A 19,349-nucleotide genomic window follows, 5' to 3' on the forward strand; every position below is an offset into this window, starting at 1 on the left:
GCATTTGAAGGAACAGTTTCATCCTCAATGCATGTATTGTATATGTTTATGTGTATTTATATAGTCATTGTTAAGCAACAACCATTTGATATTAGGAATATTTATTTTCAGCTCAAATGTTTGGCCACAAGTTGGCTTTTTGGTACTAAGACATTTTTACAAAAGATATTGCACTGATGCACTCAGGGAATAATGACAATTACATTGAAAGATGTATACAATTGTACTTAAGTTGTTTGCTAATGTTTAGCTTTGTTTCAGGAGGATCCATATGTCGGTTGCTGGGATAAAAGGTTATTGTTGGTGCCACTCCGAATCTGGTATTATATTGGTATTCATATAATATGGGTATTTTATTTTAAACTAAAATGTCTGGACAATTGGCTTGTGTGTGCGAGGCAGACAACCTTCAGTAATATGTCAGAAAATGTAGGATAATTATTAGAAACATTTTTCTATTGCAGTCTGTGGTTTTTGTATTATTTAGCCTGGTTACCACGAGCACGGTATGGTATATTGCTTGCTTGTGAATGTTTATTGAATTCTTCTTTTTTGCCTTACTGATGGATGGATCTGATTCAGATCTCTAGATTTCATTGTCATATTGAAATTAAATTTTAATTGGATGTTCCCTCCATAACAAATGTGTGGTGTGTAACTGATAATAGATGTGGCTTGTAGTGTACGGTCTTAAAAAGATATATATATATCGGGTAAAAAAAAACCCTGCCAGTTTTCCCTTGAATATTATGCTTCAACAGTTCCTAGTTATACCCGCAAAATTATGTAAATGGTAGTGACCCCCAGCCTGACCCTGACCCCTCTCTGACATGAACGGTGCACTGCGCGGCTGTGCCCCCTTGAGTGGCACTTTGCCCGCCCCGGCACCAAAACCTGGCTCCGGGTGTTTTTAGCTCATTCTCATCAAATGTTTATTTAGATCAATGAAGCAGGTTTGTCTAAACCTACATGCTTCTCTTGAGAAACAGAAGAAAGAACTACTAAGCCCACATTTTCACTCAATAAATAGAAAAGGGCAATTCACATACCATACATTTCTTGAAAACAAAAAAGGAAGCACCACTGGGCTCACATGTTCCACTGAAAAACCAGAAGATGGCACTTAAAAACGAGAAACTCTATAAACTAGAGGGCAGCGATGGCTCACATGCTCACCTCAAAAAACAAAACAGTACCTCTGTTTTCAAAGGTTTAAAGAACATAAGAAAGTACCTCGAACTCCGCAGGTTCCCACATGCTGCTTCTTTTCTGCCTCCTCCATCTCTTTGCTTACATCAGGCACATGGCGCTTGTACACACGGTGAGGCCAGGGAGCGCTGCCTCCTGCAGCAGGACCACCACCTGTAGCTTCACTGGTGCTCAAGCTGGCTCCGTCCAAAGGCTCGATGAAATAGTCATCCTCCGAGAGCTGGAAAACTCCTCTCTGGGGAAGAGAAGGGGGAACATGGTGGGACAATATTCAAGAATGTGGAGGGACAAAAAGTAAAGAAGGTTTACTGTTCATTTCAAATTATAATAAGTAAATTAAAATCATCCAATTAAAAGGTAGCAATGTCACCTGTCCATCTATTGTATGGTAAAGTATAAACACACTTAGCTCAGCAGAGGAGCTGCCATTGGCTTCATGTGCCTACAAGCTCTGCGGGAGGCTTTCACACAATCCAAGCATGATTAGATATTTTTGGCAATCATTTTATTATGCAAGTACTAAAAACACAATGGTACCTATTAAAAAAAGATATATATTATATGGGTTAGTGTATTCTCTGCCGAGTACTAGTGTCACCACCTGTGCCTGTATGACCTTTCTTACTGTAAACTTAAACAGGAGTGGCTTTTCACCCCCGTGGCTGTGTGATATTTTACTGCTCACTGTATGGTAATGGCAGCTGGTGAATGTTTTAAATGGAGCGGGGTAAAGGATTCCCCCAAATATGGGGGATTAACCAAGGGGAGTCTGAACAAACCAAGGGTATTCCGGGTGGGTTCTTCCCCTGAGAGAATTTTTAAAATAATAAGTCAAAATGGTACATTTTACAGCACAATTTCTTTAAAAATTGAGTAAAGAGCTATGCAGTTTGCCCTTTTGTTGGGTAACTAATGAAAAAATCCAATTGATTCAAGTTACGAACAGTGCACAGGAGCATTTTCATGATGCCTTTTCCCACAATATATATACTCAAACATTACCTACCAGTAAGCGTCTTTCTGTTGCGTGTATCTGCTTAGATAGACATGCTTTGCATAGGCCAACATCTAGTGGTTGGTGCAGAGCATTACATTATTTGTCGGATTATTGGTTGTTTGTATAGTGGGAAAAAGAGGCAGCGATAGGGTGTTCCTGCAATACTATCCCTACTGTTCATGCACAGTATCCATGATCCTTCATGCATCAACGTCTTCAGATTGTTATTTTTCTGACCTGGGGTTGCATGAAGAGGTTTGTGGTAGACTGTGTGCTGTAATTTGTATGAAAAGTGAGGATGTTCTTCATTTAGTAATTTTTCATTTTTGAATGCCATTTTGTTTTTATAGGGTATTTAATGTACCTTCAACTCCCGTTGAGGAGAGGTGTGGCGGGCTCATGTGAATCCAAGCAGATACAACCAACAGAAAGATAATTACTGGGAGGTAATGTTTGTCTTGTGAGGCTTGTGGATCTGCTTAGAATCATACGCTTGCATAAACAATGTATTAAACAAATGTTTTAACACTGCCTGCCCCACTTGTGAATCGTTTCTTGTGTAACCGTATGCACCGAGCTCAAAGTTGCTGTCTTACAAATATCTTAAAGTGTCACATTAGCAATGGAGGCAAGTCTAGCTTGTGTACCACATGTGCAATGCGCTCTGGCAGTGAAAGGAAGTCTTCTGCTTGAGAGGTTAGAACACAGTTGAATGCACATTACAATCCATCTGCCTATAGTTGTCTAAGAGACAGGGCACCTCTTCCGGCTGCCAAGCACAAGAAGAATTGGTCTGTTTTTTTAATTGTTTTGTCTTGTTAAGGCAGTGCATCACTGTTCTACATACATCCAATGTATGTAGTGTTCGTTCTCCTGAATTCTGTGTATTTGGGAAGAAGGCTGGCTGTCCAATTAACTGATAAACTGACAGAATGGTTCTGACACGTATAAAGCTTGTAGTTCACTAATTCTGTGAATTGATGTGATGGCTACAAGGGAAGTCATTTTCTAAGTGAGGTATTTCAAAGAAGCCTTATACATTGGTTCAAATGTAGGACCCATGTGTTTGCTTAACACAACATTAAAGATCCCAACCTGGTGGCACATTAGCTACAAGTAGATGCACACATTTACCTCCTTCCAGGAAGGCTTTAATGACTGATATTCTCCCCCAGGAGACTTTATTCTGTGATGTTGTGTAGGGCAACATGGCTACTAGATGCAGTTTAAAGAAATTAAATACTAGACCCGACTCCAGTAAATAAAGGAGTTTCAAGGGAATGTGTGACGGTGAGCAATCAGTAGGGTAAATGTTGAATTTTTACACCATATGACAAACCTTTTCCACTTATTACAGTAGCAGTGCCTAGAGTTGGATTTGCGTGCCTCCTTCAAGAATTTCATGCATCTTTCTAGTAACTTGAGGTGACCAAATTCTATGACCTCAAGTGCCAGCCAAGCTGCCAAGTTGGCCATATGAGGATGCGGGTGTAAGGCCTGCCCCTGACACTGTGCCAAAAGGTTTTGAGTGGGTGTCCTTTTATTGATGGACATACAGACATTTTCAGACGATGGAAGTACTGTGTCTGCTGTGCCCACATTGGTGCAATGAGAATCAAAATCATGTGTTCCTGGTGCAGTTTGTGAACCACCCCCCATGAGAGGGTTGTTGGGGGCAGGAGAGGGGGTGGTGTAAGCAAACATCCCTGACCAATGGATCCATAGTGCATTCCTCAGGGATCCCCTCTGTAGGCCTGGAGGCATAACTTGGGCATTGTGCATTTTCCACTTTAGCAAACAGGTCTATCATTGGCTGACACCATTGTGCAAATAGATGTTTGAGTACATTTGTGTTCAGCTCCCATTTGTGCTCTTGTGTTCTGCTCAAACTGTGTGCTAGACATTTGTGTTCCCCTGGAACCTGTTGAGATTGAAGGTGTATTGTCCTTTCAAGGCACCACCTCCACATGCTTTTAGCAAGTGTGGACAACTGTGGGGAGTGAGTTACACTGTGTTTGTTGATGTTAAACATGGCTGCAGTACTATCTGTTGCAATGAGGATATTCTTCCTCTTTAGCTGATGCTGGAAAGCATACAATGCCATTTTGACCGCAAGGAGTGCCAGTACGGTTTTGTGCTTTTTCTTTAGCGGAACACATTAGGTTCCTTGAACTGTGAAGTGTAAGCAATGAGCACCCCCAACCTGTTAGAGATGCATCAGTTGTAATGGTTAGGTGAATTGGTGGGTTGATAAAATTATTTTCTTTCAAAAAAATGTATTTTGTCCACCATCTTAGTGCCAAGACAAGTGAATGCGAAAACGCTGCTATATCATCCCATTCCCCCTTTGCTCGAGACCACTGAATTGCTAGCCATTCCAGTACTGGGCGCATGTTTGGTCTGGCATGGGGCAGGATGAAGATGCACAATACCATCATGCCGAGCAGGTGCATGACCCTTCCTACTTATCTGTCGACATGGAATGTAACAGGGGATTTGATTTAGTAGTTTGTGTACCCTTTCGTTAGAGGGGTAGAATAGTGCTACTTCTGTATTGTTAATGGCCCATAGAAATTGTTTTCTCTGGCTTGGGGCTGAACTGGAATTTTTCTCGTTGACTGAAAAAACGAGTTTGTTCAATAGAATGACTGCGGCCTGTAAATGTATGCAACATACTTCTGGACTTTCCCCTGTTAGCAATCAGTCATCCAGTGTTGCAAGTCTCTCCCCTTCTCACCTGTCTTTCCTGTTGGCTTGCGACCTTCTTTCGTGACTTCTTCCGCACAGTCCAGGATTTGTATAGAGCTGTGCGCGGGTCTTCGGATTCCAGCGTGCTTCGTTCAGACTGTCCGGGGTGGAACCAGGAAGGAACAATGTCCGTGCACGGACAATGTCCGTGCACGGAGGTACGGTAGCCGTGACTCGAGCGCGGTGAAAATCCAGGAAGTTGGGTAAGTTTAGAGGATGTAAGGAAAGGAGGAGGAATCAAGGAACCGGGAAAGGGGACATTCAAGAGGATAGCCCCGAGCAAACTCCGGCAGCACACGTCCAGCTACGGCGAACAGCAGCGTTGAGACGCGCAGCGCCGCAGGGATGTGTCTGTTTAATAGTGTGTAAAGCACGGAAAGTAAAGGCTGGAAAGCTACGTTTCGTATATGACAGCCATGTTGGGAAGTTATTGCACAGTTCCATTCCTTGCTAAAAGTATCATGTAGTATTTTCTGCTTAATTATAACATTTGCATTCAAGTTGGCGTTCTCAGAACAGTGATTTGGTTTATGCTCTTGTTTTCATTCAGTCCGCTATGGAATATTGGTGCCTTTCACTTTAAGAGAATTTACCAATACTCAGAGACTTTCGAAACTGTTCTGCTTTATGAAACATGACCAATCCGATACAAAGTATTTCTAGTTCTTTGAAGTTCAACAATGGAAAAGGCCTAGGAGCGGAGACCTTCGAAAAAACGTGCTTTGGTGACGCACTCAACCACTTTGCTGCTAGTTACAATGTATTTCACTAGAAATGGAAATGTTCATTACTTTGCGCTTGGTGCACCGGGTTTCTTATGTTACAGAAACTCACCAGTCTCTTCAGTTGCTGTCCTCGCAGAACAGAGCACACAATCTGCATTGTCTGCTGCTTGGGGTCCAACTCCTGCCCCTTTGACACCTCAGGTCTAGCTTCTCTGAAATGGGGACCGAGCGCTTCACTTGAAAGGGTAAGGGGCAACCTTTCCAGCCGGCTCCCTTGTTTGCTGCCAGTCTGTTCCACTGTGCTCTTGCTCCTATGCCAGGCTGTTGCAGGTCACCTCTCCTGGCAGTCTTAAGTGTCTTTGTGCGCTGTACACCTCGGACCTCTCCATAGAAGATCCCTCCAGTGGCTCGCCTTTCTTCCAGCCGGTTCTCTGCTTCTCAAAGAGGACTCCCTGCTGCTGCTCTCTGTGTTGCTTTTTCCTCCTCTTTTTATACACCTGTATCCCTCCAACAGGTTGCAGGTGTGTTCTCTCAATCAGTTTTGCCTGACCATAATTAGGAGGGCATGCCTGACCTTCAAACCAGGGATGGACTTTTTTTCTATTGAGCCTTTGCGCTTATGTTTCCCCACAGTTTTATAATTAATGAAATTAATTGTGAGGTACACATTTGTTAGTCTCTAACCATAGGTTGCACACTTTATTTCATATATTTTTCATTCACGTATTCCACACAAATTAAATCACTTTGTGCTTATTTGATTTTTGTTTCACAGGTATCTATTTTACATAAGTTCATTCACTTCGTGTAATTATTCGTGACATAAATTGTGACTTTTCTGGTGATTGGTGCGAAAATCCTTGGTTTATATACAAATGACATTTGTGCCAACATTTTCTCTGCACGTGCTGCTTTTTCGCCCTTACTTGGGCTTTCTCAAGGCACATTCATTACTTATACTGTGTGTCAATCTTGTGTTTACACTTGACATTTCTGTGCATACATTTCGAATTTGGTGACACACATCAAAAATACATTGGTTGGTAGACATATATATTTGGTGGTTTCCAATAGTTCCTTGTTCCTTTTCTTTTCAAGTGTGAAAACTTCAGTGGTTCTGAGGAGTTAAGAGTGGGAGAGGTCTGATTAGGATGTGCTGCTAGCGTGCAGGAAGAGACGCCACGCAAGTTGGGTGAAATTTCATCGGTGAGTTATATATGTTTCGGCTCACCTTCACACCACCTTGCAGGCATCTTCCTTGTCCATGTCCCAAAAAGGTGAAAGTGTGTGGTTTTCCTTACTCTCAGTTGCCTCTTCCTTGTCTCAGTACTAGAGTGGCGAGAATGTATGGTGTTCATTACTCTCAGTTGCCTCTTCCTATTCCCAGAATCGTCAACTGTCCCATATAGGAAATTGAGGGGAGCCGTTTTAAAATAACCCATAAAGGTCGGGGAGGGTTAGGCTGGTCGTCATTAGGAAAAAGGGGATACCATGCCTCGCCCAAGGTCATCCCACTCCCAATCTTCCCACCCATGTGATCCTCCCTCGCTTCTACGCCCTCAGTGCTAGGATCCAAAAGCGATGGCCTTTCCCTGCCACCTGTGCAGAGGATCCAAGGGGGTTAGGAGCAGAGGCGTAGACAGGCAAGGCCCACCCAAAAGCTGTAAATGCCCACTCAACAGCACTGTGTGTTCATTTACAGATGTTAATGTCACTGCAGTGTGCCCAACTACATTAGATTCAGACCCAACTTGTTAGACAATCCTGGCTACGCCTCTGGTTAGGAGTGAGAGAACCCTCAGGTTTCTCACACCTGGCAAAGCTTTGAAAATGGAAACCATGAGTATTAGCAGGAAAACCCCCTGTTGATAAGGTTTGCCTGAAATTTGCCCTGAAGACCTGATGGTCTTGTGCTCTTTTTTTGCTTCCCCACTGACATGTCAATGAGTGCAGCTTGTGTCAGTGGTCTGAAGTCTGACCTTCCCTGCCAGGCATGTCTTTTAATAACATATCCCTCTGCAATTAGTCTGCCCGCAGTTTCTGCCCAATCCAGAGCATTTTTTATAACCACATTTACAGATTGTTTGCCCTCCTGTAAATTCTTTAGCATTTGGGATTTAAGGGGATCTTGGACTTCCTTGATGAGGTCATCCATCTGGTCCCATTGGGGTCTATTATATCAGGTCATAAGCGCCATTGAATTAGCCAGTTTCAGTTTCATAATGCTTTATTTTGACAATGATGTCATAAAAGCAAACATTTCATCCTGTAACAATTCATTAAAACAATTCAAACAATGTAAAATGTCATTAAAATGGCATATCAATAATAAGAACAAATCAAATAAAAATAGCCTAGCTGAACAATAAAAGATTGCAATATCATTATCAGTGCATCTGTACCTTCTTCTTATCTTACCCCTCAGGCTCACACAAGGCATTAACAAGTAGCATAAACTGCAAACACATTGCTGGAGTTGAGACAAACAGCCATAGCCTCACCAATCATGCGGCAGCCTCAGGCTCTAAATAATGGCCCTAAATAGCATTTTCTCAATAACAGTGTGGCTGAACATGTTATTAGAAAATGGACCATAGTTTCATTCATGCAGCCACCCAGCAGGGATATCAGTAAAATCCCTATGTGCAGTTAAATGAATAGGGCTCTTTCATGTTTTAGATTGACATAATCCAAGTCATTCTCATTGCCTTAATTCACCTTTATGCTCCAATAGCATGTCAGGACCGATGATCCTGCTGCCTTGGAGCAGTTGTCACAGTCGGACTTTAGCAGAGATGCAGCCTCTAGCGCTGCCTTGGCAGAATTGGTTATGGTACTTGGATTAGTCCAGTAGTCTCCAAGACCCAGAGTATGTAGCAACTCCTTGATATGAGAAAACCAGAGTAGAGAAGGACCACCTGCTTGAAAGATGACATCCATCAAAGCTTCTTTATACTTAAGCAGGAAGTCATTCAACCATAGTCGAGCCCAATAGTAGGCAGGCCGCAAACGACAGATAGATTCAAGACATTGCATCCCTGTTTCTAAGAATACAGGTAAGTTGGGCATGATATGGGATAGACCCAAGATGTTCTTTAAGTACTTGTTTTCTACAATAGATAAGGAGATGATACTTATCTAGCCCCATAACTCTGCCCCGTAAATTGCGGCCTGCCTAGATTGGGCTTTATAGGCCTCAAGAGAGACGCGAATTGCGCCATTGCCTTGCTCAGTAGTACATCTCGAGAGGGCATCACTATACTTTGCCAGTGTAACCATTGCTTTATCCAGATGCATAATCCACCCACAGTCCGGTGATACCCTTACCCCCAGGTAATCGTAAAAATCAACCTGTTCAATAAGGCCCTCATCCAACTCTAGCCTTAATGCTCTGGACTTTCGCCTATATCTTGTGCTACAAATCATCGATTTTGTCTTTGCGACGTTAAGGGCCAGGCTGTTTTTCTTACAGAAGTTCACAAATATCCGTAGTTACTTGCGAACGCCGGTAGGTGTTAATGACAATAATACGGTGTCATTGGTGAACAATATGGCCGGAATCTTGTCTCCTGCTAATATGGTGGCATCCGACTGGGAAACCAAAAACTCGTCAATTACTCCATGAATACAAATACAAAATAGCTTGTGGCCAATATGCACCCCTTTTAAGCCCCTTCTCAATCTTAAAGGACCTTGAGGTGCTTCCATCTGTGCCACATCTGACAATGGCTACGTTGCCTGAATGCAGGTTCTGAATGGCATCTAGCAGGTGTGATGGAATATTTAGGCCCCGAAGGACCTCCCACAGGCGGCTCCTGGGCACCGTATCAAATGATGTCCGCAGATCTACGAATATTGCATCAATTTTTTTTCAAAGCACAGAATACTTATCGCATATCAGTCTCAGCCGTAGGCTTTAATTGACTGTGCTCGGCCCACCACAGAACCCGGTTTGGCAATGGTTGGTTATGCGGTTAACAAAGATCCAGGATTCGAGATGGGTGAGAATTGCTCTGGCATAGATTTTTCCCCCAGCGTCCAATAATGAAATTGGATGATACTTTGCCGGCAATTCTCTAGCTCCCTTTTTGTGAATGGGAACTATCTCGGCCTAGGTGCACGAGATGGGAACAGTGTCGTTTTTTTAAAACTGCATCAAATAGCTTTGTAAGGTAAGTAATCCATATAGCGGGCTCTGTCGCATATACATCTATTCGGGCCCTATCTTGTCCTGGCGCCTTCCACAGTTTTTGGCTGTAAAGGGCTCTACCTACTTCCCCACATGTGAGGACACAGTGGTTGTTCCGTGTCCCACAACCCTCGGGCCATGATCATCTTCCCCGGATTTTCCATGAATCAGTGATCTGTTCTCCTTGTTGAGCCCTGAGAAGTATTCAACCCAGGTGGATTCTGTAATACACCTAGATTTGCACCCGAACCCCATTATTCTCCAAAAGCCCCTGGAATCTCCTTTACCTATGGCACTCACCAGTGTGCCCCAGATCTCCTCACTCCAGGCCTTTTCCTTGTTAATCAATAGCTTTCAGTACTGTTTTCTGACTTCCTGCAAGTCTGAAGTGCTAGTTGATCGTTGTAGTCTAGCCTCGCTAACCAATTGGCTTTTGGCCTGCCTACTCTCTGAGTCATACCAGGGGGACCTGGCCTCTGTAAAATTGCACACAGATTTCTGGGGTTTTGAAAATGTAGACCCCAGCTTCCCAGTCAGTTTCTCGTGGAGTTCGGATAGCGCTGGGCTGCGTTTCACTATCCTGCGAGTCCGTAATAACTCATTCCTCCAGGAGTAGGACTATATCATTATATCGGTCAGTCCCAAAAAGGACTCCTTCGTCTCCAGCACCAGGGGATGATGGTCACTTTCCATCGTGTGCTGAATGCAAAAACTGTTTACAGGCGACCAAGCTTCTACATTTACAATGATGTAGTCTATTCTGCTTTGGGCCACCTCGTTATCAAAGGTCAGCTTCGCCAAAGCATCCCCAAGGAACTGACTGTTGCAGGCCCTGAGGTTGGCCGAAAGCAGAAGAATAGCTATCTCCTCAGCTTTCCTATATTGCCTTCTTGGTTTTACAGAATTGAGGCTGCCTATGCCCCAATGACAGTCTTCCTCATCCATTATTTCAGCCATACTATCCAAGGGCTCGAACTGGAGATTAAGATCCCCTATAACCATCATCCTTAAGGAATTTAGTGAGCTTTATCTCCAGTGATTAATTCGGGCAATCACCTTGTGTATGAAGTCAACACCTGCCCCAGGTAGACCTCTGTTACAGAAATTAATGAGAATGATCTTAGTCATCAATAAGTTTCAGGTGCAGTTCAAGTATGTCGGGAGACACACAATCCTGAACCTGTAAGGATTTAAACAAGGAAACATCTACCCATGTCACCCACCAACCCCCCATTTGGACGGCCCTTCTTTCCTTTTCTAGCTGGAATTGCAAAGGTTGCATACCCTTGAATGTGGGTGTCTCAATGGCCCAGGTTTCCTGGAGACTTACAATCCCATGTCCCTGAATGGAATTTCACTATTCGTTGTCCACTAGATATTTGTTCACCCCAGCTTTATTCCATGATAAAGCATGCACCCCAAGCCTCTGTTGAACAGGGATTCCAGTTAGGTGTTGGGGTCCGTTATCCCTCACACCAACAAGCTCCAGCTCCCCTGTGGTCCGAGCTAGTGCCCGTCCCTGGCCAGGGTTCCCAACCCATCAATCAGTATTAGGCCCAGTAGACCCCCGACTCATTGCCATCAATCTGCACTGGAGCCTATACGGACCCTCCTTAGTACGTCATATGAAATCGGTACCCAGGGCATGAGACTCGGCACCAACTTCTTCCATTGATCTCACTCGGGGGAACTGGAATGGACGTTTGCCACCCACCGGACCATGAGGCAGACAGAGCAACAATAGACTATTAGGGCCACTATCTACACCCTGAGTGCTAACGTTTGCTCCGCCACCCACCTGGGACATTTGCCACAATGGTGAAGTCATTTCAATTGTAATACCTAAACCACTCAGGGATAGTTACCGCTGATTCATTGCCAGTTATTTTATACCTTCCTTTGGTCATTTATTTGAATTTTAATCAAGTCCTTACCATGTGGGCCTACCAATCTCACACAAGCTGCTATATCGCTCCAGATAATTTAATAGCAGCCCCTTTTTGCCCTTACCCAATGGGTAACCTTGTTGATTTGATCAAGCTGTCCCCCTGGTCATGTTTTAAGTTTGCTGATTTAGGGATGTTCGGCAAGTAAAAGAAATTAGGCAGTGGGTTACTACCGTTGAAAAGGGGCTGTCTTTGGGTGAGATTTGGGGTGCGTTCCCCTAGGGGGCTTCGCTTCATATCCCTGCCCATGGGATCATATATAGGGGGCCTAGTCGGCTCTTACAATCTCTTGGATGTGGCCTGTCTTATTAATGCAGGATTCATTGGCAGCAACGGTAAGTTACCTTTCTCCCTAGAGTGTACATCTTATTGCTCCCCTTATCAAGTGGGAACACAGTAGATGCTAATGGTGTCCCAGCACATTTGTGTGTTGTAGTTACGACCAGTGAGTCTGGCGTAGGTTGACCCCTTATATGTAGCAGGTTTCCTGGCACATGCTTAAACCTTTCCTCAATACAAGAGTTAAACGGGTTTGTAGGAGCTGGGCTCACAAAGGATGGTGTTATTCTGTGTTTACTGACTGTAACAGGGGAATATAATGACCCATTTGTTTTTTCTCTTTTTAGGTGTCCTCTATGAATCTGTGTCCTCCTCAGATTCATGTGTCTCTTTTTTAAATAACCCTGGTAAGCTCCGTCTTGTGCTGTTTGTTCTATAATGGTATTATAGAGTGGGTGTCCGGCACGAGTGAAAAAACCTTGGAAATGTCACACAAATCAAAATGACATAATTTCACAAGTCAAGAGAATAAGATGCCATGGTTCACATGCTCCACTCAATGACTTTTTCAAGTGAATAGTATACTTTCTGTTTTCACATTGTCTTCAAGTAAAAATCACAACAATTATATTTTGGACTAAAACTATTGTTTTATAGTATTTGGAGGAATATATACCAATGATATAGGGTCTCTTCTAGGTTCTTAATATGTGGAGATATCGTTTTTATGTATTTTAGATCATAACTACATCTCAAATGTTGACATTTCTAGAACCATTTTTGGATGTGATTGTTCGCCTAAGAAATTAGAAATCCCTTTTAGATAGGTGACACACCACTTCAATCTAGGGGCCTTAACCACTATCAGCGATAGTGTATTTTTCTTGAGTAACAGTATAAGTGACTCATGCCCTTGGTGAAGTACAGAAAGCTCCACTTTCTTTGGTGGTAACATACATTTTTTTACTACGTCATAGTAAAAATACATGCAGGCTGGCCCACCAACGCAGGCCAGGCTTGCCATGTAATAACAAAATGGGCATCAAGAGTATATCAAACATGAATCATGTTTGCTTTACCCTTGATGCCCATTGTCATGGCATGTTTTAATGGGCATCAAGTATGAAGCAAAATTAAAAAATGAAATAAAGTACACATTTTGCACCGTAAGTGCAGCTGGAACTGTGGAGGAGACCACCTTGCAGAGCTTCAGGGAATGTGGCTACCTTCTAGCCCACTTGTCTCCACTCGCCACAGAGCGTTTTGTGTAGTACTTTGTCCTGTTTTGCAGAATTGAGAAGTGAAGATCCAAAATAATAACAAATTTGATCTACAGGGTATTTGTCCTCTAGCAAGTTCGTACATCCCATAGCAGTTTGCAAACGAGCTATTATTTTCCACCGAAATCCATTTTATTAAGATGGTGTTTTTCCACCTATTAGCACGTGGTTCATACAGTTTACAGTAGCATAAAACATACAGGTACAATGGGTATTCCCTGCCCCACAAATCAGGGGCTGCTCCATAAATTGATACGAGGCGCTGACCCGCCTGTTGCCCATTATGGAGGAGCCAAAGCCAGCCAAGGTAAAGCGCTCCCAAATGCTCCTGGGCTGGGTTTAACTTTGACAGCAAAGCAAAATGTGGTTTCCCTTTGACAGTTTAAGTTCCCCAGCGTGCATGCACAATGGGCTTTGCAAGGCCAGGGGCGTTTTGCTACCCAAGCCTTGCACAGCTCATTGTGGATACAGGCCTAAATGTGCCTAGGGGGCGCACCTGCACCTCTTTCGCACTTTTAGGACTCCCTGGGTGGCATTCGGGAGATGCTATAGTCTCGTGTGCAGGCCCTCAGGAACCAGGAAGCTCTCTCTGCATCTTGGCTCCTGTTAATTCTGAACAGGAACCAGAGGGCCTCTGTGGAAGATGGAGTCACGACTGGAGCAGCAGGGAAGGACCATGTTTTTTGTATTTATGTATGTAGGAGTGCATGCAAGTGTTTTTACATCACACCATCGACTTAACCCTTTACTTCAAAAATGTACCTCTAAATGCTTGTTCTCTCTTACGATTCTGGGTCCTAGGGAATAGGACTTGGAATGGGAGAACTCTCTCACACTGGAACTCAGCCGCCCCCATGGTCCATTGCCACTAGAGCAGCAATTAGAGTTAATTCTGAGTGGACACCTGGATTGAACCCTGAAGGCTCTTCCAAGGAGAATGACAGCCCTCACAAGAACGGCATTCAACCCCTGTGCCACAAATGCTGCTACTATGTGGAGGAGACCATAAGGTGGAACATCCAATATTCTCATATTTGCTGCCATGCTCACATTTTCCAGATTTTCCAACTTGGTTTGTAGTTGAATAATTGTGTGACAAGCCTGGACCTCCTGAGCCCCATCCACATCCCTTCTAATAACCACACTGAAACCCGGCCACCTCCCTGAGCTTATTCTCTGCCCCTGACAGTACTGCGTCCATCAGGTTTAACTTCGACTTCACAGTCGTATCTTTAGTAACCACGTCCATTTCTGCAGGCAAGGCTTCAACTGATGACATAAACCTCTGCTATCCTTAAGATAGTCCAGCCATGGCTTTGCTCTGTACACAACCTCTCTCTCAACAGGGTTTTATCTGCGCTCTGCGTGTTATGTGAGCGGGGTATGAAGAGGACCTTAGATGTATTTTTCCCAGGAGTGTATCACTTACTTTTCTATCGTATGCATTGAGCCCGAAATGTAGACCACCCCCACGAGGGGCGATCCCACCATCCAGGATCTGTTATTTACTCTAGCGGCAATTGCAAGGGGATGAGTAATATATAAGTAAAATTAATATATTGTAAATATATGTTGTATATATTGACTATATTGTATTTGCCCATTGCTGGACTTTAGCTTGTGTGTGCTGCTGCCGCCCTGCAACATGGTATAGGCACCATGTATTTGCCCATTGCTGGACTTTCACATCTGTGTGCTGCTGCCACCCTGCAACATGGGGTAGGCACCATGTATTTGCCCATTGCTGGATTTTTGCATCTGTGTGCTGTTGCCAACTTGCAACATGGGGTAGGCAGCATGTATTTGCCCATTACTGGATTTTCGCATCTGTGTGCTACTGCCGCCCGGCAACATGGGGTAGGCACCAAGTATTTTCCCATTGCTGGACTTTCACATCTGTGTGCTGCTGTCGCCCTGTAACTTGGGGTAGGCCCATGTAATTGCCCACTGACTTGACTTTCGCATCTTTGTGTTTCTGCCGCCCTGTAACATGGGGTCAGGCTCAATGGATGTTATTACCATGTACTTCTCGTTTGCGCTTGGCGTACGATGTCCCATTGCACTTTACACAATGTTGTAATGCACCTCTTACGCTTACTTTTCTGTAACCTGAAGCACTGAAACTAATCTCTTAAGTTTAAGTACCTAGACACCTCAGGGTTTTGCGCGCTATATAAATAAACAAACAAACAAAGAAACAAACAAACAAACAAACCATAAATGACCAAACCTGGTCTGACCTACAATGTAATATATCTGTCTATGGAATTAATGTGTTGGGCAATGTGAGTGTGGACCCCAGACAGTTGCTCATTATCTGGACTAACAGAATACTATAGATTCTGCCCAAGTTCATTGAAGTTATCACACAACAAAAGTTAGTTTAAAGCTGTGATTTAAAACCAAAATGATGTCAGAATAACCACCTTTGAATGCAAAGATAGTTACAAGCCAGCATTAAAAGGGATGGTGGCTGGTTCCAGATAATGGAATGAAGATTTGCACATCCCCAGGAAAAAGCACCAATACTTGGTTATAAATTAGCCCATGGGAACAATGGCTTCAAATCAGTGCACTGGGACATGGAATAACAATTGAAAAAAAGCAAAATAAAGCAAAGCGCAGGAACACATCTGTACAACTAGAGCATGCATTGATTATAAAGTAGAGCATTGGACTTAAACATGAACTGTTTCATTGATACATAACAATATGGAAATTGAAGCAATGCTGTAGCAGAGTTCATAATGCATTAACACCAGATGGTAAAGCAATAGGAATATAAATCACCACCTCCGACAGTGGGTGCCATGAATGATCAGATCAAAATAAAAGCATTGGAGAGGGTAAACGAAAAAGGGATTGTCTGTCTAGCAACGCTCAATGAGTTCCCTGTGCACGTGAGGTGCAAGGGGTATCCAAACCAGTTACCTGAAGGAGCATCTGGATGCCAGCTAGGGGAATATGAAGTGCTAAGTGCAGAGAAAGGGAGAATAGGGAAATTAGGAAGAAGGAAACGGTGTGAGTGTTAAGGGTGTAAAATGGACATACCTGGGAAATAGGCCAGCAGAAGTAACCAGAGCTAGTTGTGAAGAATGTTGCAAAAACTCAGGTTGTGGGGGGTTGGGTTAGCAGGAGGCTGATATAGATGCGCTCTCTGCTAGCTCCGAGCACTGGCGCCTGAATGGTATCCCTGCCATGGCCTGGGCCACCATTTTATCATGGCTGGCAATAAACACGGAGTGGAGTGTCCCGTGAAGCCGCAGTTCATTGAAGCAGCCCCCAAAAGATGATGATTGTTCCAAGAATTGTCTTGAAAAATGGGTCACAGAGGCCTGTGGAACTCATAAGATAGCGGGTGAGTGCACTCGTTTTGCGTCCCCTTGAGACTAGGAGAGGAGCATCCTGAGATGCAAACCTGGGAGTCAGGGCCTGGTAGATGAGGGCATGCACAGTGACCACCATGTTCACTGGAGCGGATGGACAGACAGAGTGAGAGGAATCCACTCTGTGGCGCGATGCCCTGCTGACTGAGCTATGCGCTTGGACGGTGGCTTGATCCTTCGGCAGTGCCCCTCCCTCCAATCCCCTGCAGTGGCTTGGTCTAGTGAAAGGTCCTGAGGCAAAAGTGAACAGGAAAACAGCCCTGAGACCTGTAAGCACAGAAATGCTGGCGGCTAGTCTCCCGGGTATGAGCATCTACCACTCAGTAGAGGGAGAAGACTCATTGAGCAGGAGTGCACCCTGCCTACTTGACAAGCGCTGGGTGAGGTTCTCACAGGGTACCTGGTAAGAGCATGAGGTTCCACGCCTGAGGGGATTTGATGCCGGCTGGACCATCAAGGGAAGAGGTGGAGGCTCTCTATGGTCATCACCCTTCGTCTTCAGTGACCTCAACCAGATCTGTTGTCTCTCTACAGAGCATTGAATGGGCAAGATGGCTAAGAAGGTAAGCAAAATATAGTGGCCTTAGCAGGTGATATTAAATCTTTTATTCAAGCAAAACAGCAGACAAAAGTTAATGTACAGAAGGTCACACAGGTGCATTCATTGCGCAATGCAACTCAAACCAACGGATAAAATCACTCCAACTGGACATGACTTGCATAAGAATCTCATGGAAGTGAAAACAAACATTAAAGAAGGACAGATGAATTGTCACAATCCATAGCACAACTCAACACCGCCTGCAAAGTGAGGTAAAGAGAGTAAAGGACATGAAAGACACGGTTTTAAGCAGGCACATGAACATGACCTCTTGGAAACAGATGTGATGGAGATGGATGCGAATATCCAAACGATTCTGGAATGGCACGAAGATGGGGAAAACAGGTCCCGCCACAATAATGTACACATCAGAGGCATTACCAAATCGGTTCAAGACAAGCAACTTGAAGAGTTTGTTAACGGCCTTTTCCGATCGGTACTAGATAAGCCTGATAAAATTTAAATGGTCCAGGATTGCACGCACAGAATTTATAACGCATTCCAGCAAAGTCGGGACCTGCTCCCAGATGTATTAATCCGTGTCCACTTTTTCTAAGTAAAAGGCGGCAAGAAAAGCAATAGACAAAAGATTTAGGGATGCTCAAATTATGCTGTACAAAGACTTATCCCAGTTGACTTTAGCCAAGATGCAAGTGTTCGTAGGTAACTCGACTGGCTTCATAAAAAGAACATTGTTTACTGATGGGCCCACCCTTGCAGGCTCCTATTTACTTTTGAGGACAAGCACTGAAATGGTACTCATCTTGAGGATACATATGATCCTTGGGGAGAGGATCACTCAGAATTACAAAATAAGACTGAACTGGATGATGATGCTGGGAAATACCAAACTGGAGGAAGAAGGAAACGTATGATCAGGGAACCATCTAAAGCAAAGGAAACAAAGTGCTAAACGCAGCTATAGGTTTCAATATCCATTAGTTGCACCTCTGACATATCTTGGTGGCCCCTTTTCTGTGATAATAGTTGGCCTGGTCTTCTTTTCTCCTATATGCAAAGACACTTTGCATAGCACCAGGGTTTACTTATGATCACAAGTTCACTGAACAATGTTTCTGGTTATCTTCCTTTTTTCTGTGTAGGCTTTTGGGCCACTCGGCTTTCAAAAGATGTGATATTCAGCGGAATGTAACAAGTTATAGCTCTTAGGGTGGGGAGGAGCATAAGCGGGTGAGGAGTGGGAACTTTAAATTTAAGATTCAGTTATTGTCATGATTAATTGTGAATATGTGTTTTGTAATGATTTTGGTTTCACCGGATAGGTGGCAGGCGGGAGCGAGCCTATGGATCCTTCACTCTGGGTTTGCAAATGATATACAGTCAAGTGGAAGCTGTAAATAAATCAGTCTTTCTATCCCTATGTTCAGGGTCTAAATTCTCTGTCCAAATGAAAATCTTTCAAACAAAGGCTAAGGGAACAAAGGGCTTCAGTGGTGTTTTCACAGGAAACCTATTGATTCTTTCAGATGAAAGGAGGATTACCCATGAAAACTACCTGTTTTATTTTGTTGCATGCAGTGAAACAAAAGGAAGAGGTGTAGCAATCCTGATAAATCGAGACATGCAGTTGGTTAAAAAGGGCTATAAAAAGGATTTCAGGTGGCAGGTTTATAATGGTGAAAGGACTATCGAATGGCCAATTATCTTCCTTAGTATTCATATACATCCGAAATAAAGATAATTACACCTTTTTTTGGGTCTATCCTCCATGAACTGGAACATTTTGGAAAGGCGAAATAGTAGTGAGAGGAGACTTAAACTGTGTTCTTGACCCAGATTTTGATAAAAGGTCTATGACCACTTATTCAGATAAACGAAATGTACAGACGCGTGCAAGAGGGCTTAGGCAATTCTCTTCTTGAACTTTATTGATCCTTCTGCCTCACAGGAAGGGATTCTACTCACCACTCCTTTGCTCTTCACACTTTTTCTACAGTTTATATGCTTTTAGTCTTTTCAACATTGATT

General features: G+C 43.6%; 1 protein-coding gene across 1 annotated transcript in view; it reads right to left on the minus strand.

The window, feature by feature from the left end:
* ADAMTS7 (ADAM metallopeptidase with thrombospondin type 1 motif 7) overlaps window positions 1-19,349 on the minus strand; it is a 752,931-nt gene that overhangs the window by 532,740 nt on the left and 200,842 nt on the right. The window contains exon 3 of the mRNA XM_069624204.1: window positions 1,234-1,444. Within this exon, the coding sequence (XP_069480305.1) occupies window positions 1,234-1,444 (211 nt within the window). The remainder of the gene's footprint in view (window positions 1-1,233; window positions 1,445-19,349) is intronic.

The sequence above is a fragment of the Ambystoma mexicanum genome, chromosome 11, assembly GCF_040938575.1.
Source record: "Ambystoma mexicanum isolate Mex_15411 chromosome 11, UKY_AmexF1_1, whole genome shotgun sequence".
Classification (NCBI taxonomy): Eukaryota; Metazoa; Chordata; class Amphibia; order Caudata; family Ambystomatidae; genus Ambystoma; species Ambystoma mexicanum.